The following is a 27,828-nucleotide window of genomic DNA, read 5'->3' on the forward strand; positions in this document are numbered from 1 at the left end:
GCAAATTAAAGTGAATTGAGTTTTTTTTTTAAATGTAATATATGAGAAAGCTTTGTAAATTATAGTTTTTTAAAAAATAGAATGAGCCTACTGCTGGAAAAAGTTAGACTTACAAAATGAATGAAATATGCAAGAATTTTAACTCATTTTGGAGGGGAAAGAATGGGACAAAGAGAGAGTTCAGAATCTAACCCTTAGCAATGGGGTAAGAATTAGGACAGTCTCTTCCTATTGAATAAATTTTCTCTGGGTGTCAAGCACAAGAACATTCAGCTCATTAGTCCTATCTTCCTATCGTTGACCCTCTCTCTACTTATATCCTTTCTTTCCTCCTTCTCAATTTAAATTTCATAGAGAATGATTATCATCACTATTTGTGTGCCGCCTCAGTTTCATTGGCTTTCTTTCCTTTTCCTGTATTGCTCTAAGTGAACATTCATTATTAAAATTTAATTTTCGGCCGGGCGCTGTGGCTCACGCCTGTAATCCTAGCTCTTGGGAGGCCGAGGCGGGCGGATTGCTCAAGGTCAGGAGTTCAAAACCAGCCTGAGCAAGAGCGAGACCCCGTCTCTACTATAAACAGAAAGAAATTAATTGGCCAACTGATATATATATAAAAAAAAAAAATTAGCCGGGCATAGTGGCGCATGCCTGTAGTCCCAGCTACTCGGGAGGCTGAGGCAGAAGGATCACTCGAGCCCAGGAGTTTGAGGTTGCTGTGAGCTAGGCTGACGCCACGGCACTCACTCTAGCCTGGACAACAAAGTAAGACTCTGTCTCAAAAAAAAAAAAAAAAAAAAAAATTTAATTTTCTTCCTATACCAGTACAGTTCGAAGCGACTAGGGAAAAATATCTGACCATTCTTACTGGTTTTTACCTTAAATTCATGATTACCAACCCTAAGTATCCCTCCCTTATTGGTGTCTGGCAAATATACTGTATTATACTAGTGCAGCAGTCCCCAACCTTTTTGACACAAGGGACTGGTTTCGTAGAAGACAGTTTTTCCATGCACCCTGGAGGTGCAGGATGGGGGATGGTTTGGGGATGATTCAAGCACATTATATTTATTGTGTACTTTGTTTCTATTATTATTACATTGTAATATATAATGAAATAATTATACAACTCATCATAATGCAGAATCAGTGGGAGCCTTGATCTTGTTTTCCTGCAACTAGATGGTCCCATCTGGGGGTGATGGGAGACAGTGACACCCAAAGTGTGTTGTTTATGTTCACTCTACTCCATTATCTCATTTTGGTTGCTGTCATTGCAGAAAACCTTGCTTCATAAAGACAGGATGTTGGAAATGGAAGCAGGCTTTTCAGTGCTTTTGTGGCAATCTCGGGATATTCCTCCTTGATTTTAATCCAGAACATATGGAAATTTGAAGTTGTCTCAAACGTATTTTTAAGGCCACTGTCATTTGCGATCTCACGCAGTTGATTGTCTTCTAGCACCAACAAAGTTGATTCACCTGGCTTATTCACAGATGGGTTGCAGATCCATTCCTTGCCAGTTCGGGAGTCTTGTGGTTGGGAAGTAATGCTCAGACTCTTTTGAAAGCTCAGATTGGTGATATGTATCAGCTGGGAGAAAGAAGGCCCTGGCTCAGTCTCTTTCAAAATCTCTGCTTATGTTTGAAACTTGTCAAAAATCCATTGGAATTAACTCATTGCCTCCATAATTCCTACTTGGCTTTGAATGTGGCCACTTTATCTGCTGACTTGAATACAGTTGTCCTTCTCCCCTAAAGTGACAGATTGAGTTTGTTGAGCAGGTTAAATACGTCACACAAGTAAGCAAGTTTTGCGACCCATTCTGTGTCACTGACATGTGCTGCCAGTGGTGACTGTTTTTTTAAAAGCAATCTCTGGAGCAGCTCTCATAACTCAGAAACTCTGACCATAAATCTACCTTTAGAGAGCCATCTCACTTCTGTGTGTAAGAGAAGACATGTGTGCTCACCGTCCATCTCCTCAGAGCTGCTTGACCTGAGTAGTGAAACCAGAAAGCTGTCCAGTCATGGCAGCTGCTCTGTCCATGCATATACCAGCACAAAATGACCAGTTCAGTTTTCCTGATAATGTAATCATTCAAAGACTTGAATAGTTCCTTAGCTGTGGTGTTGGTTGGCTACAAAAGTGCACGTAACATATCCTCATGCATATCCTCCTGAAAAATATATTGTACAAACACAAGCATTGTTGCCTTGTTTGCAACATTGGTAGATGTGCCAATCTGGATTGTGTACCACAGTGACTCATTAATCCTCTCTAACAGTTGTGGGTCAGTATCCTCTGCTATTTCATCAATTTGTGTAGTTATGGTGCTAGCTGACAGAGGAACACGTGCTACCTTTTGAACTTCAGCCTCTCCTAAAAGTTCATGACAAATGTCTTTAGCAGCGGGCAGGATCAACTCTTCACCAATATTGAAGGGCTTCTTAGCTTTAGCAATGCGGTTAGCTATTAAGAATGATGCTCTCAGTGCAGATACATTTGATGAAGTGGTGGCCTTCAATAATTGCTTCTGTTCTTCGTGTTCACATTTTTTTCTTTTGAAAGACTCCAGAGGCTTGTCTTTTAATGTTGGGTCCTTGGTCTCCATGTGGTGAAGCAGTTTTGAAGGTTTCATGGCTTTGTTAATTAGCTGGTTGGTTACCACATATTACCATATTACATGAAGCAGCCTTGGAGAATGTGAATCACCTGTTGCAATGAACATGTAATTTAAGTAGGACTCTTTTTTTTGTTTGGTTTGGTTTTGTTTTTAGACAAAATCTTGCTCTGTTGCCCTTGGAGTGCAGTGGTATCATAGCTCACTGCAACCTCAAACTCCTGGGCTCAGGTGATCCTCTTGCCTCAGCCTCCCAAGTAGCTGGGACTATAGGCATGTGCCACAATACCCAGCTAATTTTTCTATTTTTAGTAGAGACAGGCTTTTGCTCTTGCTCAGGCTGATCTCAAACTCCTGAGTTCAAGTGATCCTCCTGCCTCAGCTTCCCAGGTTGCTAGGATTACAGGCACGAGCCACTGCATCTGGCCAGTATTTTCTTTTCAATGCAGCTTTCATTTTGTTGGCAGTGTTAGAGAGTCTTCTGATGTCTCATCTTTGGGTCATTCCCTCTTTCCAAAGAAGCTCTCTGGCAACATTTATTTTTTATTCATTTTTGCTAGGGTTAGCTTGTGGGCTTACAAAAAGTGTGACTGAGACAAGTGTGCAGTGCAAGTAAGAGGTGTGGATAGCAGTGGTAAATAATGTAAAGGACAGGCCACACATGAGCTAAAATAAGTGTTGGATTCTGACTTAGCCTGCCATCAGATGCAGCGGTACAATTAAAGTACCTCATCTCAGTTGCCACTATAAAGCCTACCAGCAGATGCAGCTTAATTGTCACTTGCCACTCACTGATAGGGTTTTGATATGAGTCAGTAAGCAATTGATTTGTTATGGTCTCTGTGTAGTCAAACCTCTCTGCTAATGATAATCTATATTTGCAGCTCCGCTCCACCTTAAACCATCAGGCTTTAGATTCCCATGAGGAGTGCACAACCTAGTTCCCTCACATGTGCGGTTTATAGTAGGGTTTGCACTTCCATGAGAATCTAATGTTGCCGCTGATCTGACAGGAGGCAGAGCTGAGGCGGTGATGTGGATGATGGGGAGCGGCTGCAAATACTGATGAAGCTTTGCTGGCTCATTCACTGCTCACCTCCCACCATGTGGCCTGGTTCCTAATAGGGCACGGACCAGTACTGGGTCCACAGCCCGGGGCTTGGGGACTGCAGCCCTAGTATATTCTCTTTTCCACTCCTCTAGATAACTATTTCATACTTTCTACTTTCCTGTGATACCTGTTTTGTCCTCACTCTAAGCTGGTGTTCTTGCTTCCTCTTTTACCAAGAGGATTGAAGCAAACAGCAGACAATTTCCATAAGCTTCCATCACCACATTTATCACCTACATACCTCTGGACCTATGTGATCTCTTCTTTTTATGGATGAACTGTGCAAGCTCCTAGCTAAGGCCAGCCTCTTCCAGACCCTGCTAGCTAGTCCAGTCTATTGCTCACTTTTACATCATGCATTCCCTTTCTGCATCATCTGTTTCATCAGATCTTTTCCATCAGCTTATAAATCTGCAATTCTTTTTCCTATCTTAAAGCAAAATTTAAAATCAATCTGGACCTCACTTCCTTTACCTGTTAGTAACCATTTCCCTGCTGTACATTATAGCAAAATTACTTCAACTGTTGATTATATTTTGGCCATTATTTCATATTATTCTATTTAAAATTCATTCCATTTAGGTTTGTGCCCCCATCACTTCATAAAAACTGTTTTTATCAGTGTCGCCATTGACCTCCATGTTGTTAAACCTAATGATCACTTCTCAGCCCTAGTATTACTTACTTGCCTGGTCTCATCTGATTTGTCACAGTTCCACATCATTAAACACTTTCTTCTCTCAGCTTCCAGGGCACTTACCTGATTTTCCTCTTATCTTTCTGGCCATTCCTTCTCAGTCTCCATGCATGATTCCTCCTAATCTCCCTAACTTTTGAATATCAGGGTGTGCTATGGCAGTCTTTAGACATCTCTTTTTCATTTACACTATCTGATGTTCTCCCAGATATTTGCTGGTAACTCCTAAATATGTATCTCCAGCTGAGACCTCTCCTCTCTTCTACTTAAAATGTCTTAACCGCCTACTTAATCTGTTCATAGCTTCATTTCCTTTATTTCTCAGAACCCGTACAAGTGATCTGATTAAAAAATAAAGCAGAAAAGATATGTCACTCCTCTGTTCAGGATCAATACTCCTTAACCCCCAACTTCAGAGGCTTTGTATCTTAACTCCTAATCAAAATTCTTACAAGACCCTACATGACTGGCTCACTTTTATCTTTCTGGGTTTATTTTCTACTATTCTTCTCCTTGCTTACTCCACTCCATCCACACAGGCCTCCTTTTTGGCTTATAAACCTGCCAGATACAGTCTTATCTCAGGACTTCTTTACCTCTCTTCCATCTTCTGGAATGTCCTTCGTTTTGGCATTCCCTTGGCTGGTCCCCTCACCCATAACCCTTTGCACTTGGATGTCAAGTGTGACTCAAGTTGGTTAGCTTCAGTAGCAGCTCGTATGTCGAGCCACACTCGACATGTAGTTTCACCGCTGGGGGAAGGGGGATTTTTGTCTATTTTTCCAGTATCTTTTCTTGTTTTCATTAGCATGAAAGGACAAGTAAAATGTAAATGCAGAGATGGTCCACTAACTTCCAGGGGTAAATTATTATCCACTAACTTAGAGCAACATTTAGATGGAAAGCTCTATATAATCACACCTCACCCTAACAAAAAACACAAAGATTGTGTTGTTTGTTCTAACAGAAAAATCAAAGGAGAAAGAAGAGAGACGATTTGTATTTGCAAAACATGTGAATGTAAACCAGGTCTTCATGTGGGTGAATGTTTCAAAAAATATCACACCATGAAAAATTATAGAGATTAAAATTACTCTTTGAATGTATCAATAATTTGAAATATAAAAAATCCAAATAAATAAGTTTGTATGAAAAGAAACTCCAGTGTTTTATTCTACTGTTGCGCTTTGTAAAATCTGGGGTATTTAAAAAATTAAATCCTGAGTAGAATAAAGAAATCAAGAAAAGAGCAAGCGAGTGCAAAGGGTTAATTGTTTTTTTTCTCAGAGTTACTTTCACAGTGACAGCTTTCCTGACCACTTTATCTAAATTTTTATCTCCTCCCCCTCAATACTATATCCCCCCTTTTCTGCTTCATGTTTTTCTCCTTAGCACTTAATATTTTCTAATGTACTAAATATTTAATTATTTTGTTTATTTCTCTCTCCATCACTGGAATATAAGCTCTTTATGGGCAAGGATTTTTGTCCATTTTATTCACTGCTGACACCTCAGCACCTCAAATGTTTTTAATTAAATTGTATTGATTTTTTTTTTTTTTTTTTTTTTAGCCACTTAAATTCACTGAGTGTATTGAATTTTATAAAGGACCTCAGTTTTGAATTTCAAATTCTGGCAAAGAGGACCATGGTTGGTGTTTTTGACTACTATTTCACTTAAGTGGTCAAATTGTTTTAAACTACCAATAATCCTTCAGAAAACTTCATTTTATAATTTGTGGTTCTTTTTTTCTTAAATCAAGAGAATTTGGGGGATGGAACAAGACAAGTATGCTCACTTTTACCACTATTATTCAACATAGTACTGGAAGTTCTAGCTAGAGCAATCAGGAAAGAGAAAGAAATAAAGGACTTCCAAATTAGAAGGGAAGAAGTCAGTTTATCCTTATTTACAGATGATATGATTTTAAATCTCAAGAAACCTAAAGATTCCACCCCAAAACTATTAGAACTTACAAACAAATTCAGTGAAGTTTCAGGATACAAAATCAGTAGTATTTCTATAGGCCAATAGTAAAAAATCTGAAAAAGAAACCAAGACAGTAGTCACATTTATAATAGTTACAAATAAAACAAAAACCTAGTAATAACCACAGAAGTGAAAGATCTCTATAATGAAACTATAAAACATTGATGAAAGAAGTTGAAGAGGACAGGAAAAAAAATGGAAAGATGCTCATGGATTGAAAGAATCAATATTGTTAAAATATCCATACTACCCAAAGCAATCTGTAGATTGCTTTTTCAATGCATCCCCATCAAAATACCAATGACCTTACAAGGCATAAGAAAATGGGATCTTATCTTTAGTCTCCTTAAACAGAATAACTGCCACTCAAGAATTTTGTATCCTGCTAAACTAAGTTTCGTAAATGAAGGAGAAATAAAGTCTCTTCCCAGACAAGGAAACACAAAGGGAATTTGTCACTCTTAGACCCATCCTACAGGAAATGCTCAAAAAAGTTCATTATACATGCAACAGCACAATAGATACCAACCAATGATAAAACACCCAGAAGTGATAGCTCACAGCTCTTGTAAGATAGTATAGCACAAGAAGGAAAACAAAATGATAAGGTATCAGCCAACATGATGAATAGAACAGCATCCCACATATCAATACTAACACATGAACAGTCTGAATGTTAAACAACATAGACTGGCTGAATGGATGAAAAAATACAACCCAATTATCTGCTGTCTCCAGGAAACACATCCAACCTAAAAGGACTCATACAGATTCAAGGTGAAGAGATGGAAAAAAATATTCCACAAAAATGGAAATAAAAAACCAGCAAGTATAGCCATTCTCATATCGGATGAAATAGACTTTTAACAATGGTAAATGAAGACATAGAAGATGGTCATTATATAACGCTAAAGGGAGCAATTCAACAAGAAGCCATAATAGTCCTAAATATGTATGCATCTAACACAGGAGTTCCCAGCTTCATAAAGCAAAAAATTTTTAGACCTAAGCAAAGAAATAACAGCAGCATCTTAATAGTCAGGGACTTCAACACTCCTCTAACAGTACTGGACAGATCATAGAAGCAGAAAATGAATAAAGAAACACTGGACTTAAATAGGACTCTAGAACAAAAATATCAATGGCATTCTTCACAGAAATAGAAAGAAATAATCCTAGAATTTATGTGGAACTACAAAAGATCCAGAATAACCAAAGATAATTTGGAGAGATTTATGTTTTCATTTTAAAAAATGCTTATAAAAAGTCGTTTTTGGTGATTTTGCAAAAAAAAATTTTTAAACTAGATATTCAAATCCGTGTTTTAAATGAACAATTTTAAAAGGTCCTTTTTCTTTGAACTTTTTATTACTGTATTAACCTACATATTTTTTCCTTTCTTCAGTGTTCTGTCTGATAGGAGTTGTTTAAGAGTTACAGCGGGTCCCACCTCACTGGATCTCGACGCTAATGTTCAGAGGACTCTAGACAACAACTTAGCAACTGAAGCTTATGAAAGAAGAATTAAGCGCCTTGAACAAGAAAAACTTGAACTTAGCAGAAAGCTGCAAGGTAAATATATTTTAAAGATAATTTCCATTTTCAAAGTAGACTGACAGTGTTATAAATTGTTTATTATAAGTGGTTGTTTTGTCTTAGAAGAAATTTTTTTATTAAGTGGTGAAATATCAAGTTGTAGAAATATATGCAAAACACAGTATAATACATTTATGTAAAATCACACAATAGCAAACAACAAAAAATAGCATTGTTTCCTATGGGTACATATGTATGTGTATAAAAGAGTGGGAATAAATACCTTAAACCCTCTCATTCTCTCATACCCCACATCAGATCCATCAGCAAATCATGTTAGCTCTGCTCTCCCAAGAGATCCTGAATCTGATTATCACTCACTGTGGGGCTCCTACCCTGTTTCAAACCACCATGCACTCTCACCTGTATTATTGCAATAACTTACTAACTTGTTTCTTTACTTTATGTCTTCTGCTGTCCTTCCACCCCATATCTCTTCCACCCCTGTTTTCCTTCCTTTGTTTTCAACATATCAGCCAAATGATCCTATTAAAACAATTTAGATCATCTTACTTCACCGTGTTCTTACTTCACTCCCAGTACTCCCATCTTACTTCACTCCCAGTAGCTTTCCATGTCACATTAACAGCCAGACTAATTTCAGTGCCTAGGGTGACATATGATCTGACTTCTTCTTACCATTCTGATTACTCTCTCGTTTGTTCCATCTGTTTTGGCCACCCTAGGCTCCTTGCTGTTCTTTTCACAAGCCAGGCAGATCCCTACCTCAGGGCCTTTGCATTAACTGTTGCCCTACCTTAAATGTTCTTCCTTTGATATTTACATGATGTATTCCTTTACCTCTCTACCTTAATGAAGCCTTCATTGAAGCCTTTCCCAACCATCTTATTTATAATTTAGCGTTATATCTATCCCCAGCACTCACTATCTCTCTTTTATGCTTTATTTTCTCCAACATAAAGGATATAACATTTATTTTACTTACATATTTTGTGAATGAAGAAATATGTATGAATAAGTAATCAAGAACTTGTAACTCCTACAAGAGAAAAAAATCAAAGTTTCACAGTCATAAAATTTTGCTTACTTACTTTTAGAAGCCCAATAGAGAAAAAGGCTCTATAGACATCAATAGAACAGACTATTTTCCTTTTTCAATAAATTGCTAAGATCTCTGCATGTGAATTACTTTCCCTTCTGGCCCAATTTAGTTTTTTTACTTGTTTTATTAATATGGCAATATACCTAAAGTGTGCAAGCATTCTATTTTTAACTGTAAGCCCAATAATTGCTTATATGTATATATACTCACATAACCTCCACCCATATCAATGTATAGAATATTTCCAGCATAGCATGAGGTCCTTTCATGCCCCTTTTCAGTTCATAACCTACCACCCTAAAGAAGACACTGTCCTAATTTCTTTCCCCATTAGTTGATTGATTACCTGTTCTTGAATTTCATATGAATAGTATCATATACTATGTTCTCTTTTGTGTCTGGCTTCTTTAACTCAACATGTTATTTTGAGATTTATCCATGTTTTATATATATGTCAATATTTCTTTTTTTATAGTATTGTTTAGTATTTCATTGTATACAAATGCTAAAAATTGATTTATCCAATCTGTCATCAGTGAATATTTGGATTATTTCCAGATATTATCATGAGTACAACTATGAATATTCTTATATATTCCTTTTGGTAGTTATGTATACTTATTGCTCATGGATATATATCAAGGAGTATAATTTGTGGGTTATAGGGTATTTTCATATTTAGAAGATATTGTCAAAGAGTTTTCCAAGTTGACTGTATCAGTGTATTCGTTCTACTAATAATGTATGACTTCCACTTTCTTCAGCTCTCCACCAGAACTTGATATTGTCAGCTTTTTAAATTTTTACTTGTATTCATTTCCATAGATATATAGTGGTATCTTACTGTGAATTTAATTTGCCTTTCCCTGGTGAATAATGAGATTGAGTATCTTTTCATATTTACTATCAATTTGGTTATCCAAGCTTGTGAAGTTCTGGTTTAAGGTTCTTGTCCATTTTTCTGTTAGATCTTTTTCTTTTTTTTTGAGACAGAGTCTCGCTTTGTTGCCCAGGCTAGAGTGAGTGCCGTGGCGTCAGCCTAGCTCACAGCAACCTCAAACTCCTGGGCTCAAGCGATCATCCTGCCTCAGCCTCCTGAGTAGCTGGGACTACAGACATGCGCCACCATGCCTGGCCAATTTTTTGTATATATATTAGTTGGCCAATTAATTTCTTTCTATTTATAGTAGAGATGGAGTCTCGCTCTTGCTCAAGCTGGTTTCGAACTCCTGACCTTGAACAATCCGCCCACCTCAGCCTCCCAGAGTGCTAGGATTACAGGCGTGAGCCACTGCACCCGGCCAGATCTTTTTCTTAATAATTTGTATGTTTTCACTTCACAAACAATGTAAAAACTTTTCAAACAGTTCCTTCTATGATTGTTATTGTATATTTTACCTTAATCTAGTTTATAAATCTTTTAATACATTTCTTTATTGTTGCTTCACATATTTATTACTCATTAATTTTTAAATATCTTTTTATTTACCCTTTTTGTGCTTTTTATTTCTTCTAGTGATCCATGTTTCTATCTGGAATCACTTTTCATCAGCCTGAAAAACTTCCTTTAGTATTTCTTGTAACGTGAATGTATTGTGACAAATTCTCTAAGATTTTGTTTGTCTGAAAATGTCTTAATTTTTTTTTCCTTCCTTTTTGAAAGGATACTTTTGCTGGGTTAGAATTGTAGCTTGGCAGATTTTTCTTTCAATGTTCTACGGTTATTATTCTATTGTTTTTTAACTTCCATTATCTTCATTGAGAAGCCAGCTGTTAATCTTCATCTCTTGAATATAATGTATCTTTTTTCTCCTCTGATTGCTTTTAAGAACTTGTCCTTAAATTCAGTTTCAAATAGTTTTATATGATGTACATAGGTGTAGCTTTCTTTGTATTAATATAAAATCCTGTTTGGGATTCACTGTGCTTCTACAGTCTTGATTAACGACTTTTATCAATTTTGGAAAATTCTAAGCCATAATCTGTGTAGATATTTCTTTGTTCATTTTCTTCTCTCCTTCTGGGACTCTAATTGTATATATGTTAGATCATGTCCCATATTTCCTTTATGCTTTGTTCTATTCCTTCTATTCTTTTGTTCCTTGTGCTTCATTTTGATATTTTCTGTTGACCTTCATTCATGGTTACTAGTTCTGTCTTGTTCTATCCATTCTGCTGTTAAGTTTATCCAATGAGTTTTAATTTCAGATAGTGTCTCTTTTAGTTCAAGAATATCCATTTGGTTCTCTTATAGTTTTCAATTCTCCATTGAAATTTCCCCATTTTTTTGTCTATCTTTTCCTCTATTGTCTTCAACATTTTAATAATAATTATTTTAAGCTCCTTGTCTGCCAGTTTTAACACCTAGATTGTCTGTGAGTCTACTTTATTTCTGTTTTTTCTTTTGACTATTCGTCATGCTTTCCTGCTTTTCCAAATGTCTTATAATTTTTATTGTGATTATGATACAAACACACACACTGAGCAATCAGTAATGATTTAAACTAACAAAGAATTACTATTTGGGAACCCCTCCATAAATAGCAGAATACCTGTTTTAGAACAATGGTGGTTTCATTTCTGATACAAAATAGTTTTCAAGTTTTCTTTTTTCCTTATCTTTTGATAATATCTGGGAATAAACATCAATAAAGTTAATGTTTCTTTGATACCTTGCATCTTCTGATTCAAACTGCAAGATAAATTAATAATCTCTATTTTAACTAAATTGATGAGTCAGTGTTATCTATGGATGGGCCTCAACTTTCAAACATAAAATTTGGAAGGCTAGCACTTCTACATATATATTTACATGTTTAAAACCCCCTTTATACACCAGATTCAGTTCTTCATACATCATCTGACTGACATAATGTTTTTGAGTTATCACATGTACAGAGATGCTAACACCAAAGGGTGCTAGCATAGTTGAATCACTGGCAAACTATACCAAATAGTTGAATCACTGGCAAACTATACCAACAGTATTTAAAACCCAAAATCTCACATATTAGAAGGTAGATTCTTTTCTATATATGTTATAATTTTAAAGACATGCATAATGGAATTTTACAACTTAATGTATTTACATGCTTTTGTTCAATTGGTAGATGTAACATTACATAAGAATTATATAAGAATTTCTCAACCAAAAATATATTGTTATTAGTTATAAAAAATTTTTTATTCTTTTTTTAAGAATCAACACAGACTGTCCAAGCTCTGCAGTATTCAACTGTTGATGGTCCACTAACAGCAAGCAAAGATTTAGAAATAAAAAACTTAAAAGAAGAAATTGAAAAACTAAGGAAACAAGTAACAGGTAAATTTCTGCAATTTACTATAAATTCAGTTTAGTAGATTTTTAAAAATGGTTTATTCACACAGAAAACATTTGAGTACCTGTCTGTGCTGTGTGATGTGAGTTATATGCCAGTGAGGGAAAGACAAATAAGCAGAAATAAGTCAGTTCTGCTCTCAAGGAACTCACATTTTGATCTGGTAAACAGATTAACAAATAGTTATTATAATATAAGTGAAAAGGCTATGAGGAAAAATAAACAGAGGTACCTGGAGAGTACATAGGAGGGACAACTAACCTGGACTTAAGTGAACAAGGATTACTTTTTTGTAAGATCTATTAATTTGGGGGGATACTGAGTTGGAATTTGCCTAGAAGAGCAATTTAGGGGAATAGGTGTTAGGAGGGAGGAAGAAGGACACTATAGACAAGGGAACTGCATGTATACAGGCATCAAGGCTTGTGAAAATTTGTTTTCTTTGTTACAGAACATTTTTCATTGTATTGCCAAGATTAATTAAAATTAAAATTGACAATTGTTGATATGCCTATTGTATTCCTTCATTCATTTATTACATTTGTACAGCTAATGTTTATTAAGCCCCTACCAGGTGTTGTTTTAGGCTCTTGGGATGCAATACTAAACAAAACATACAAAAATCCTTGCCCTTGCCTGGGTGGAGGACAGATAACAGACAAAGCCAATAAGTATATGAGGTATAACTATGTAAATGATACAGTATTTTAGAAGGTGATAAGTGGTTAACAATAGAGTAGAATAAGGAGAATGAGTCAGATGTGTGACATGAGGAGTTTTATCAGTATAAGTACTGTGGTCTGGGTTTAGGGCTGATTGAGAAGGGAACATGTTAATAAAAACTTGAAGATGGTAAGGGGTTTAGTCATGCAGTTATCTAGAGAATGCGTGTTCCAGGCAGAATGACCAGGCTGTGCAAAGGCCCTAAAGTCAGAATGTGCTGCATGTGTTTAAGTAAAACACAGAGGACAGCATGGCTTGTAGTAGAATAAGCAAGCAGGTAGAATGGAAGGAAGTGAGTTAGAGAAGTAAAGGCATGGAAGGGACTTGTTGCCTGATCAGTAGGGCATTATTGATTGTTGTAAGGTCTTTGGTTTTTACTCTTGAGTTAAATGGCAGCTTTTTGCATGTTTTAGAGCTATCACATGATCTGAGAAAGTGGAGGGGTAGAAAGAAGGTGATACTACTTTAGCTAGAATGGTCAAGCTTCTCCAGAACTGCAATTTTAGGTAAAAATAAGTGAAGGAAAAGAGAAACTATGATAAAGGGTCTTTTATAAAAAGGACTATTTAAAATGCCATGTTAATACTTTAGTTATATGAAGTACATGTAGAAATCTTAAATTTGAGCATAATTTATTACCACTATTTTGTTAATTTTAAGATATTCTTTTCCTAAGAAATACCTCTTTATCAAATTTCTATAACTTTATCTTTCTAAAAATAAATTAGATTATAAACATGATAAGCAGAGAATCATTGTCTTTCCTTTGATACCAACAATAAAACATTAAGAATGACACTGAATGTCTGTGTAGAGTTGTATGATGCTAAAAAAGTAGAACACAAGACCAGCTAAGATGATCAGTGATTTATCTTCAAAGAGGTAAAATGGACTTAGAAAACTTATTCATAAGCCTATCTCAGATTTACATTTTCTTATAATACAGTGTGGCTTTGAATGGCAGTAGCTTTTGAAACCTTGTTTGTTCATTTTAAAAACTACTGTACCTTGAAATAGATGGGATTGATATAAAACATTCAAATCAATAATCTCATAATTGTGTGATTTACCAAAATAGTTGTGAGCATCTTTGTTGGCTGTATGTAACAGCTAATTTTTTAAATCCTAAAATATTTTGCTGTCATTTACAATACCATTTTGGCAATATCCAGAGGGAACCTATGTTGATGTCTAACCCATTATATATAGAATAATGATAAATAATTTCATTTTCTGAGTGATTGCAAATGGTATGGTATTTTAAATTTTGGTGTGTTATGTATTCATTGTGAATATATAGAAATACAATCGACTTTTATATGTTTATTTTTTGGGACATTGTTAAACTTATTCTAGGAGTATTTTTTTAAATAGATTTTTTGGGAATTTTTTAATGCTGACATTCATGGCATCTGCAGATAGGAGCAGTTTTAATTCTACCTTTCTGATATTTATACTTTTTATTTCCTTTTCTTGCCTTACTACACTGGCTAGAACATGTAACATTATGTTGAAGAAGAGCGGTGGGAAGTACATACTAGCTTCTCAGTCTTAGGGAGAAAGATTCAGTCTTTCACCATTAAGTGTAATATTAGCTATAGGTTTTTTATCGATGTTCTTTACCAAATTAGAAGTTTTCCTCTACTTCTATATTTCTAAGGTTTTTTTTTATTTATCATTGATAGGTGTTGAATTTTGTCAAATGCTTTTTCTACATCACTTACTATGAACATGATTTTTCTTTAATTAACCTGTTAATATGATGGATTATGCTGGTCAGTTTTCAAATATTGAACTATCTTTACATCCCTGGAATACACTCCACTTGGTCATGGTGTAGAATGATGTAGATTGCTTAATTCCATTCCTAATTTTTGTTAAGGATTTTTGCATCTATGAACATGAAAGATATTAGTCTTTAGGGTTTGTTTGTTTGTTTGTTTGTTTTGGTATTGCTTGTTTTCTCTATCATCTTAGCTGGTAACTATTGTACTTACAGATGCTGTGGGGTAAATGGCATGCTTGGAGGCCGCACACTTGGAGGTTAGGGAGCCTTGAACAGGAGAGCATGGCAACTTGCAGTATTTTTAGGTTAAATAACATAAATTTAGCCATTTAAAAATGTATAGTTCAGTGGCATTTAGTTATGTTGACAATGTTGTGTGGACATTACTTTTGTTAAGTTACAAAACAAAATCCTATACTGATTAAGCAGTCATTCCTATATTCCCCTTCTCTCAGTCCCAGACAACCACTAATCTATTTTCTTTCTCTATGGCGTTACCTATCTGTATATTTCATGTAAGTGGAATTGTATAGTGTATGATATTTTGTGTCTGGCTTCTGTCACTTGGCATCATGCATTTGAGTGTCATTCACATTGTAGCATATATCAGTATTTCATTCCTTTTTATGGCTAGATAATATTCCATTGAATGGATAATACCACATTTTGTTTATCCATTCATATTTTGATGGGTATTTGAGTTCTTTCTACCTTTTTTTTTTTTTTTTTTTTGAGACAGAGTCTCGCTTTGTTGCCCAGGCTAGAGTGAGTGCCGTGGCATCAGCCTCGCTCATAGCAACCTCAAACTCCTGGGCTCAAGGGATCCTCCTGCCTCAGCCTCCCAAGTAGCTGGGACTACAGGCATGCGCCACCATGCCCGGCTAGTTTTTTCTATATATATTAGTTGGCCAATTAATTTATTTCTATTTATAGTAGAGATGGAGTCTCGCTCTTGCTCAGGCTGGTCTCGAACTCCTGACCTCGAGCAATCCGCCCGCCTCGGCCTCCCAGAGTGCTAGGATTACAGGCGTGAGCCACCGTGCCCGGCCAGAGTTCTTTCTACCTTTTAGCTATTGTGAATAGTTCTGCTAGAAACATTCATACCCCTATTGCCAACACCCATATTTTACATTCCTTTTTTAAATTTTAGCGATCCTAGTAGATGTGAAGTATATCTCATTGTGGTTTTTTTATTTTTTGTTACTTTTTTTGTTTTTTTTAAGAGATGGGGTATTGGCTGTGTTGCCCAGGCTGGAGTGCTGTAGCTATCCACAGTTGCAATCTTAGCACACTGCAGCCTTGGGCTCCTGGGCTCAAGCAGTCCTCACAACTCAGCCTCCCATGTAGCTGGAACTACAGGTACATGTGCCACCATGCCATGCTTTGTTATGGTTTTGATTTGCATTTTCCTGATGACTAATGATATGCTTATTGGCCATTTGTATTGGGTTTTTTTTCCCCCCTTTTTCCCTCACTTAAAATCAAAAGCTATAGCTTAGAGTTTTAATCTACTCTGCAATCTCCTTATTTTAATTGATGTATTTAGACCATTTATATTTAATGTAATTGATATGTAATTATATATGTCATTAATAAATTATTAATTATGATATTAAGGCTCATATCTACCATTTTTTTCTTTGTTTCTGTTTTTCATTTCTTTTTTGCCTTTTTCTCTCTTCCTTTAGATTATTTGAGCATTTTTAAAAATTTCATTTTTGTTACTCTACAGTGTTTTTGAGCATAGAGACTTTTTTAGTGGTTGTTCATTTTACCAGTTGAAGTATAGAATTCTTATCTCCCTTTACAATCTGTTTCCTCTCCTTGTTTATTATATAACTGTCTCAAGTATTATCTCTATGCATGTTTTAGAATCTCATCAGATAAGGTTATAATGTTTCCTTCAGCCATGAAAAATAATTTATTTTAAAACTCAAGAAGCAGGCTGGGCATGGTGGCTCATGCCTATAAACCTAGCACTCTGGGGAGGCTGAGGCAGGAGGATCGCTTGAGGTCAGGAGTTCAAGACCAGCCCAAGGAAGAGCAAGACCTCGTCTCTACTAAAAATAGAAAGAAACTAGCTGGACAACTAAAAATATATAGAAAAAAGAATTAGCCTGGCATGGTGGTGCATGCCTGTAGTCCCAGCTACTCGGGAGGCAGAATTTAAGCCCAAGAATTTGAGGTTGCTGTGAGCTAGACTGACACCACGGCATTCTAGCCCAGCCAACAGAGCAAGACTCTGTCTCCCCCCTCCAAAAAAAAAAAAATATATATATATATATATATATATATATAAACTCAAGAAGCAAAAAGAAAAAAAAGCCTATTGTGTTTTTGTATACTGTGCTCTTTGCTCTTCCCTAATATTCCAGGCTTCGTTCTTTAGTTGTTTCCTTTCTGTTTAGAGAACAAACTTTAGCCATTCTTTCAGGGTAAGCCTACTACCATTGAATTCTCTCAGTTTTTTATGTCTGAGAATATCTTGATTTTCCCTTCATTTCTAAAGAATACTTTTGCTGGGCATAGGAAACTAGGTTGATAGTTTTTTCCCCCTAACATCTGGAAAATATTATGCCATTCCCTTTAAGACTCCATGGTTTCAAATGAGAAATTTACTGTCATTCTGAGTATTTTCACCCTATCTTTAAGGTGGTGTTTTTCTCTGACTTCTTTTTTTTTTTGAGACAGAGTCTCGCTATGTTGCCCAGGCTAGAGTGAGTGCCATGGCGTCAGCCTAGCTCACAGCAACCTCAAACTCCTGGGCTCAAGAGATCCTGCTGCCTCAGCCTCCCGAGTAGCTGGGACTACAGGCATGTGCCACCATGCCCGGCTAATTTTTTGTATATATATTAGTTGGCCAAGTAATTTCTTTCTATTTATAGTAGAGATGGGATCTCGCTCCTGCTCAGGCTGGTTTCTAACTCCTGACCTCGAGCAATCCGCCCACCTCGGCCTCCCAGAGTGCTAGGATTATAGGTATGAGCTATTGCGCCCGGCCTTCTCTGACTTCTTTTAAGAGATTTTCTTTTTTTTTTTTTACTGTTCTGATGCTTAATTATAATCATGTGTACTGCCATGGATTCTGTGGGTTTATTCCATTTGGGATTTGTTCATCTTTCTGAATCTGTAGGTTTATGTCTTTTCCCAAACTTGGGGTATTTTTAGGCATTATTTCTTTGAGTACTTTTTCAGAGTTGCCTGTTTTATCTTCTTCTGGAACTTAAATGACATGAATGTTAGATCTTTTCTTATCATCCCACAACTCCCTGAGGCCTTGCTTATTTATTTTTTATTTTATGGTGTTTTTTTTGTTCATACTGCTTAATATCTACTGTTATATCTTCCAGTTCACCAATTCTGTCCTCTGACTCCTCCTGTGTGCTGTTGAGCCCATCTACTGACCTTTATTTTCATTATAGTATTATTCAGTTATAAACTTTCCATTTTGTTCTTTACATCTTCTATTTCTTTGTTGAGACTTTCTATATTTTTTCTCAGGCCTTCTATCCGTTGGTTTATTTTGTTCAGAATTGCTCATTGAAGCATTTTTATAATGGTTACTTTAATGTCTTTGTCAGATAATTCTAATATCTCTTGTTATCTTGGTGTTTTGTATCTGTTGATTATCTTTTGTCATTCAAATTGAGATTTTTCTGGTCCTTGGTAGGATGAGTGATTTTCCGCTAAAGACTCTGGATCTTATTTAAATCATTTTAGCTGGCTTTTCCCGATATACCATTCCAGCAGTGGAAAAGGGTTTGCAGCCTCGTTACTGCCACATTGAGGTAGAAGTAGTTTCCCCACTTGGTTTCCTTGACATCCAAGGAAGGACTGGTTCCTCATTACTGCTGCGTGGTGTTGGAGGTTCCAGCCCCCTACATTGTTTCTGAGGACACTTTGGTGGGGATGGCCTTATTACCACTGGATGGTGGTGAAAGTTCTCATTCTCTTCAAGATCACTCCAGAGGGAAGAGGGTGGAGCATTTCCTTACTGCCAGTTTGAGGATGAAAGTCCATGTTCCCCATGTAGTCTCCACTAACACTGTGTGGGGAGGGGCTTGTTACCAGCCAGTAGAGATGAACATCCTATCTTTCTCTGACACCCAACTCTTGCTAGTGTGTTCGGGCACCTGTTACGGCCTCATGAGGTTAGAAATCTAGCTCCCCACTTGTCCTTTGTTGGCATAGGGCCACAGGTTTTTCTGTGATGTTTAATTCAAGTAGAATGGTTATTTTCTAAGAGTTTTCTGTCTTCCTAGTCTACTGCTTTCCTGGTCCTTTGGCCAGAAAGAGCAGGCTTTTGTTGGGACTTTTTTTTTTCTCTATATTTTTTGGCATTTATTGTTTGTCATCTTCTTCAGCTCTAATTCTGGGATATGAACTAAAAAGAAAACCAGGGACTCTACCATTGTGTTGTTCCTCAGGTCCCAATGTCCTAGTTTTTTTCCTCACATTTCAGAATTGTCTTGTGTTTGTTTTATGTGTAATGCCCTAGGTTTTAAGTTGTACTTAATGGGAGGAATGTGAAATATATCTATTCTGCCTTCCAGAACCAGAACCCCCTAGAATAAGCTTTAAGATGTAAATCTATTCATGTCACAACTTGAGCATACATATTTAAATATCTGAAGCAGTTCCCCATTGTCCCTGGGATAAATAAAAATTTCTCAACTCTGATTACAAAGCCCTTCGTTACCATGCACAGATTTTCCTCTCCTCTCACTGTTCCCTTTGTTCCACCTGATGGTCCTCCAGGTCTTTCACATATTTCGTTGCTTTTTTCCTCTTTTCTTTCCTTTTCTTTTATTTTTCTTTCCTTTCATTTATTCATTTATCTACCTACCTACAGGTATATCTTGTTATATTATGCTTCACAGATACTGTGGGTTTTTTCCCACAAATTGATGGCTCCCCTAACGACTGCCTGATGAGTAGTCCCACATGAACTCTATCTTTGAAGGAAAAAAATGTATAAAATACTCTTAATATAATGTTATTCTAGATTTTTTTTTTTTAAAGAGACAGGGTCTGGCTTCGTCTCCCAGGCTGGAGTGCAGTGGCACTATCATAGCTTGCTGCAACCTCAAACTCCTGGCCTCAAGCAATTTTTCCGCCTCAACTTCCCAAGTCACTAGGACTACAGGCATGCACTACCATGCCCAGCTAATTTTAAAAAAAATTTGTAGAGATGGGGTTTCACTATATTGCCCAGGCTAGTCTCAAACTCTTGTCCTCAAATAATCCTCCCACTTCCGCTTCCCAAAGAGCTGTGATTACGGGCTTGAGCCACCATGCTTGACCCTACTTCTTGAGCAAGATCTTTGTGTACACAAATAACTACCATTAATGACTTTATATTTTGTATTTCCCCATAGTAGTATTTTCCAATATTTTAAAATTCCTAGAAAAATATAGCAAATTTATAATTATTTATAACTTCTCTTTTTTTGAGACAGAGTCTCACTTTTGTTGCCCAGGCTAGAGTGAGTGCCATGGCGTCAGCCTAGCTCACAGCAACCTCAAACTCCTGGGCTCAAGTGATCCTCCTGCCTCAGCCTCCCTAGTAGCTAGGACTACAGGCATGCACCACCATGCCCGGCTAATTTTTTGTATATATACTTTTAGTTGGTCAATTAATTTCTTTCTATTTTTAGTAGAGACGGGGTCTCGCTCAGGCTGGTTTCAAACTCCCGACCTCGAGCAATCCGCCTGCCTCGGCCTCCTAGTGTGCTAGGATTACAGGCGTGAGCCACCGCGCCCGGCCCTATAACGTCTTTTTAATATCTGCTTTTTCACCATACTCTGAGCTCCTACAAATAAGGAACAGAGTTTGTTTTTCTACTCTATTCCTAGTACCAAGCTCAATGCCAGTATTATATAACAGACACTAAATATGTATTTGTTGAGTATCTGCAGACAAAAATAAAAATTCATACCTCATTTAGTATTTTATATGAGAGAATAATGGATTTTTTTGTTCTCTAAATGAAAAATTTATTATAATGTATAATGTACTTTTAAAATCCTTTTTTTTTTTTTTTAACTGCTTTGGGGTCGGTGATCTGTCTCTCTAACTCAAAACTTTTTCCTCAATGATAAGGGACCCTATTTTCCTCCCATCATGATTAGAAGTAAAATCTCTTTGCATCTCAGGAAAGTTATAAATTATTTTAGGAATAAGAACATAATGGAAAACCTATGGAACTATGCTCTTTATAGGTCAGGGGGATGCTATGGTTCTATTAACCTCCCTCTATCTCTGTTCTTAGCCCCTTTCCAACTCACTACTGTCCCACTTTGGGTATTGTTTTAATCAGGCTGTTTTTGACCTCTTAATTCCTATAGCACATATAACCTGCTACACAATTTGTATTTGATTTTCTGCTTTATGTATGATTTTTAAGAGTGTTACTCTAGTCTTCCAAACTTGATTATTTCCTTCAAGACCAAGACCATATTTTATATTTGTTTTATATGCCACATAGTGCCAAGAAAATTAGCACATATCTATGTATTATGCCTTGTTCAATCCTGTTACTAACAGATTGTATTTTAGAGTTCTAATAGCAGCTGTGAGCTAAGAGCCATATAGTTGGTATGCACTAACCCACTTTCCTAGTACAACTTTTTCTCTTTGTTCACTAAAACTAGTCTTTAATAACTTCATCTAAATGTGATGGCAAATTGTGCTGTGATATATTTAATAGTCTCTGAGGATTTCTTTCAAAGTTGTAGTCAAATTTATTATTCGTTGTAGTGAAAGTAAAGGCTCCTCTGCCTTACTCATTTTATAGTAGTTAACCAAAGTTCAAAGCATTCTTGATTTGGGCTTTTTTTTCTTTTGGGAATACAAAATTCTGTTTTCCAAATTAAAAGTGCTGTGTTTCTCTCCATATTGGAGGATTTTATAAAAATTAGATGGGTTTGTCTTTTCTAACTCTTCTTAATCCAGTACATTTCCCTTTGTACTTCTCATAATTACAGATTGTTGTTTAAATCAATATTTTAGGCTTTTTAAGCATTTTAAAGGGTCTGACATGTAAAACATGGAACTCTGACATATATTTCTCTTTTTAACAATTCCATTGCAAAGCAGCCAAAGTGAAATGACTGGGGTGAAACTAAAAGAGAATCTGTATTAAAAGAACAGGGACATTGACCTGTGGAACAGAACAGAGAACCCAGATATAAAACCATCCTCATATAGCCAACTAATCTTCGTCAAAGCAGACAATAACATACACTGGGCAAAAGAATCCTTAGTCAATAAATAGTGCTGGGAAAACTGGATAGCCACATGCAGAAGACTAAAACAAGACCCACACCTTTCACCTCTCACAAAAATCAACTCAGGCTGGGTAACAGACTTGAACCTTAGGTGTGAAACTATTAGAATCCTAGAGGAAAACGTTGGAAATACTCTTCTAGACATCGGCCTAGGCAAAGAATTTATGAAGAAGACCCCAAAGGCAATCATATCAGCAACAAAAATAAAGAAATGGGACCTGATCAAATTAAAAAGCTTCTGCACAGCCAAAGAAACTATCAAGAGAGCAAACAGACAACCCACAGACTGGGAGAAAATTTTCACAAGTTACTCATCTGATAAAGGGCTGATAACTAGAATCTATTTAGAACTCAGAAAAATCAGGCAGAAAAAAATCAAACAACGCCATCAAACAATGGGCAAAGGACATGTACAGAAATTTTTCAAAATAAGACAGAATAATGGCCAACAAACATATGAAAAAATGCTCAACATCCCTAATCATCAGAGAAATGCAAATCAAAACCACAGTGAGATACCACTTAACTCCAGTGAGAATGGCCTTTATCACAAAGTCCCCAAGCAATAAATGCTGGCGTGGATGCGGAGAGAGAGGAACACTGCTACACTGCTGGTGGGACTGCAAATTCATTCAACCTCTGTGGAAAGAAATATGGAGATACCTTAAAGTGATACAAGTAGATCTACCATTTGATCCAGCAATTCCACTACTGGGCATCTACCCAAAAGATCAAAAGTCACTTTATGAAAAAGACACCTGCACTCGAATGTTTATAGCAGCACAATTCACAATTGCAAAAGTGTGGAAACAACCCAATGCCCATCAATTCATTAGTGGATTAATAAAATGTGGTATATGTATACCATGGAGTACTACTCAGCTTTAAGAAACAATGGTGATATAGCACCTCTTGTATATTCCTGGATAGAGCTGGAACCCATTCTACTAAGTGAAGTATCTCAAGTATGGAAAAACAAGCACCACATGTACTCACCAGCAAATTGGTATTAACAGATCAACACCTAAGTGGACATATAGGAGTAACATTTATTGGGTGTCAGGCAGGTGGGAGGGGGAGTAGGGGATGGGTATATACAAACATAATGAGTAAGAGGTACAGCGTTTGGGGGATGGACACACTTGAAGCTCTGACTTGAGGGGGGAGGGGAGCATGGGCAATGTACATAACCTTAACACTTGTACCCCCATAATATGCTAAAATAAAAAAATAAACAACAAAATAATAATAATACAATAAAATATTCTTAAAGGCTGTTGAAATTATCCCATGAGATAGAGTTTGTTATAAACCTTATATGATGCAGAAACTTTATAAAATACTGAATTTTTTTGTTTCTAACAACAAGCAGTTGAAAGAAGTCAATAACTTAACAGTTTGCAAAAAAAAATTAAACTTGTTAGGGAAGAAAGTAAGTGTGCTCAGAGGGATTATTAAATGTACCATTTTACTACTTCAGATTGATTTTCCTTAGCCATAAAATTTGATTAAAGTGAACCAAGAAATGACAGAAGTCAGCTGCTTACATGCTAAATTTTAACTCCTAATTACTGGAAATAGCAAAAGTAAATTGTTACCTAAAACTAAATTGTTGAAATCTGAAATATGTTAAAAACTTAATAAAACACTGTACCCCCATAATATGCCGAAAAAAAAACAACTTAATAAAACAGAAAAATATAATTTAAACATGTTTGAAAAAAATTAGTGCAAGTAGAAAGATTCCCATGTGAAATGCTTAAATTAGAGAAAATGATAAAATACAATTTTCTGAATATAAGAGTAAACACCCTGTGATCCATAAGATCAAAAAATCTATGATTTTTTGTTTTCTTCATGTAAAACATTCATTAAATGATACTATTAAGATAGCATGACAACCAGTTAAATACAACTTTGCATATAATCTTCAAAAGTTGTTAAAAACTATACCACCATAAATATAAATAGACTTTCTAAAGAACTACCTTTTTAATAAGTTTAGAAATTTATGGCACTGGTTATTTTGGTAAGTTATTTTATTTATGGAATCTAGAGCCATTTAGTACATGATACACTAATACATTTGAATGATTTTTAGACTATAGGAATTGTCTACACAGATAAAATGCTTTTCTCAGTAGGACTACTAGCATTTTATTTACACTACTTCATTTAGACAATATGAAATGCTTTGTGCACTTCCTCCCATCTCTAATGTACAAATGAATCATTGAGAATCTTGTAAAGATTTTGATTCATTAGGTCTGAGGTGGGGCCTGAGATTCTGCATATCTCAGTCCCTAGAGGATGCTGATGCTGCTTATATGGGGATGGCACTTAGAGTAATAAGGTGTAAAGAATAGAAAATGTCCAGAACAGAGCTAATAATGGATGCGTTTAGATTTCTCTATTTTCACTGACTTCAGTTCTTTTAATTTGCTATTTGACCTTTTTTTTTTTTTTTAGACAGGCTCTCATTCTCCAGGCTGAAGTGCAGTGGTTCACTTGTAGCTCACTGCAGCCTTGAACTCCTGGGCTCAAGTGATCCTCCTGTCTCAGCCTTCCAAGTAGCTGGGTCTATAGGAACCCACCACCACAGCAGGCTAAATTTTTAATTTTTTGCAGAGCCTAAGTCTTGCTATGTTGCCTAGCCTGTTCTCAAACTCTTGGCTTCAAGTGACCCTCCTGCCTCAGTTTCCCAGAGCACTGGGATTACAGGAGTGAGCTACTGTGCCCCGTTGCTAATTTACTTTTGATACCAAGAACATTTCCTATCAATTTATTAAATTTTGTTTAGGCATAATTTTATTTTGTTTCATAATAACTCTTCTGATCTGATAATTTTAAACATTATTTAATAACAGTACTTTGTAAGTTGGCAAGATCATTGCAAGATTTCCTGGTCTCTAGCTTTGGCTCTGATACTCATTTAGCAGTGTGACCCTAGGCAAATGATTCAGCTAAGTTTCTGCATATTAAAATGGAAGCTGGCTTAGATAAGAGTTTTTCAGATATTTACTTTTAGAAATCAGAGTTTATTCTTCAAATAAACGGGTAAACTAGGCTAGGTGATCTGGAACACAATATTAGAAGCAAAACAATCTTAAAATAATTTGAGTAACTTCAGCACTAGGATGTTTACCAACAACAGAGACAAACTTGTCTTTTTTTGTTTGGTTGGTTCTGTTCTTTTTAGTTTTACATTTTTAAGTGGTCTAAAGGTGCTATTTTTGGAAGTATGGTCTTTTTGTCTTAATAGATATGTAAGGCATTTCTGTATGTAAATTTTTCACATCTTCATACTGGCACATGCCATTTACCATTTTTATAGTGAACTGATAAGCATTTAATTTGTCATGAGTTACACTGGTTATGTGGTGTCAGTAGCCTTAATATCAAATTCATAATACTTCTTTTTAAAAAAATTTAGTTATTTTAAACCTTGGGTTCAATTATTTGCTTTTTTACAAATAGTAATAGAAACTTTATCTTTTGTTTTTAGAATCAAGTCATTTGGAACAGCAGCTTGAAGAAGCTAATTCTGTGAGGCGAGAACTAGATGATGCTTTTAGGCAAATCAAGGCTTGTGAAAAACAAATCAAAACGTTACAACAAGAAAGGGAAGATCTAAATAAGGTAAAAATATATGAATAGATTGTTAAAGTCTTTTCAGCATTCTTGTGTAATTAGAATACTGAAAACATTCATAATGAATTATAATAATATATAGTATATTTTATCTTTAAAAAATGATTTAAAAACTTAAAGAATTATTTTGGTATATGTCATTTGATTTAGTAATGTAAAATTTTTAACTTTTATATTCTTAAGACTCCTAAGTTCAGAATTTTTTGTTCTTTTGAGAAGTTAATAATCAAAAGACTTGATTAAAAGTGAATATTATTGAAAAAGAAGCATGAAAAATAAGAGAATAGTAGAATCTATTTAGCTTCTATAGAAAAAATGTAAAATACACACGTTTTCATTATAACTTGCTGATACAAACATAATTAAAAGATTGTAATATAAAATTTCTTCAGTGAGTTAATTATGTTTAAAAAATGTTAGTTTATCTTTCAAAGCAGCATGGATAAACAAGCTAAAGTTATTTTCATAAGAACTTTGTGTAACTCTTAAACAGTATTATAAATGTTAAAAAAATTTATTAATAGCTAAGACTCTCTAACACAGCCCAGTAGTGTAAATAATAGTCACACACTAGAAATACTTTACTTGAACCACATGCTGTTAAGCACTGTGGCCTTCATTAACAAACAAAATGTTGGGACTAAAGAGAGCCAATGCAAACAAGATCAGTACTTATGGTGTGGTATAAACTGTGTTCAGTGATAAAATACGTAATGCAGTGATAATAAAGAACAAAGTCCTTGGGAAGATTTGTAAGCCTTGTTGCAAGGGAAGAAATGGAGGTCATTAAAAATAAAACAACCGGCCGGGCGCTGTGGCTCACGCCTGTAATCCTAGCTCTTGGGAGGCCGAGGCGGGCGGATTGCTCAAGGTCAGGAGTTCAAAACCAGCCTGAGCAAGAGCGAGACCCCGTCTCTACTATAAATAGAAAGAAATTAATTGGCCAACTGATATATATATAAAAAATTAGCCGGGCATGGTGGCACATGCCTGTAGTCCCAGCTACTCGGGAGGCTGAGGCAGAAGGATCACTCAAGCCCAGGAGTTTGAGGTTGCTGTGAGCTAGGCTGACGCCACGGCACTCACTCTAGCCTGGACAACAAAGTGAGACTCTGTCTCAAAAAAAAAAAAAAAAAAAAAAACAACCTTTAGCTGATGAAGCTAATCAACAGAATTAACAGAGAAAGCTATTAAAGATTAAATTGAATTAGATTAGTACATTTTTACTTTCTGCTTAAGGGATTTTCAAGCAATGTTTTATAAAGATCCATTTAAATTCATGGTCAATCTAATGATATTTGGCATTTAAAACAGTTGTTCTATTTATTTAATAATATTATAAGTAATATTAGTGTTTATTATTTTGTATTTATTGGTAGGATTACTCAGTCAAATTTGGTTAACATAATAAAGATGAAAACCTTATATCTAGATTTATCTTGAATAGGTACTTTGCTAATTTTCAATAAGTTTTAATACTAAGAATCTTTTTCATATATTTTGAGAAGAGGATAGTGCTATAAAGAAACAGATTATACCAATAAAGAATTGTAAGTGATTTGCTTAATATCTTACAAACAGTAGAAAGGAATTCCCTTTTCTCCACATTCCTTGCCAACACTTGTTATTGTTTGTGTTTTTTCAATAATAGCCATTCTAATATATATGAGATGACATCTCATTGTTTTGATTTTCACTTCTCCAGTGATTATTGATGTTGAACACCTTTTCATATACCTATTAGCCCTTTGTAGATGAATTAGAGAAATGTCCATTCAGGACCTTTGTCCATTTTTTAATTGGGTTACCAAGTAGTCCAATTGTTTATGATAATACCAAATGGTTTTCCAAATGTAAAGTGTACCAATTTACATTTCCACCAGTACTCTATAGGAGTTTCTGTGCTCAACAATACTTCATATTACATGATTTATTACTTTTGGCCAATCTAGTCTAAATTG

At 35.6% G+C, this 27,828-nt stretch overlaps 1 protein-coding gene across 16 annotated transcripts in view; it reads left to right on the plus strand.

Moving 5' to 3' along the window:
* Positions 1–27,828, plus strand: part of CDC42BPA (CDC42 binding protein kinase alpha) — a 245,674-nt gene that overhangs the window by 110,342 nt on the left and 107,504 nt on the right. For all 16 annotated transcript variants that reach the window (XM_012751184.3, XM_012751187.3, XM_012751188.3 and 13 more), the window contains 3 exons: positions 7,826–7,992; positions 12,279–12,401; positions 25,722–25,855. In XM_012751184.3, the coding sequence (XP_012606638.1) occupies positions 7,826–7,992; positions 12,279–12,401; positions 25,722–25,855 (424 nt within the window). The remainder of the gene's footprint in view (positions 1–7,825; positions 7,993–12,278; positions 12,402–25,721; positions 25,856–27,828) is intronic.

This window comes from Microcebus murinus, chromosome 19 (assembly GCF_040939455.1).
Source record: "Microcebus murinus isolate Inina chromosome 19, M.murinus_Inina_mat1.0, whole genome shotgun sequence".
NCBI lineage: Eukaryota > Metazoa > Chordata > Mammalia > Primates > Cheirogaleidae > Microcebus > Microcebus murinus.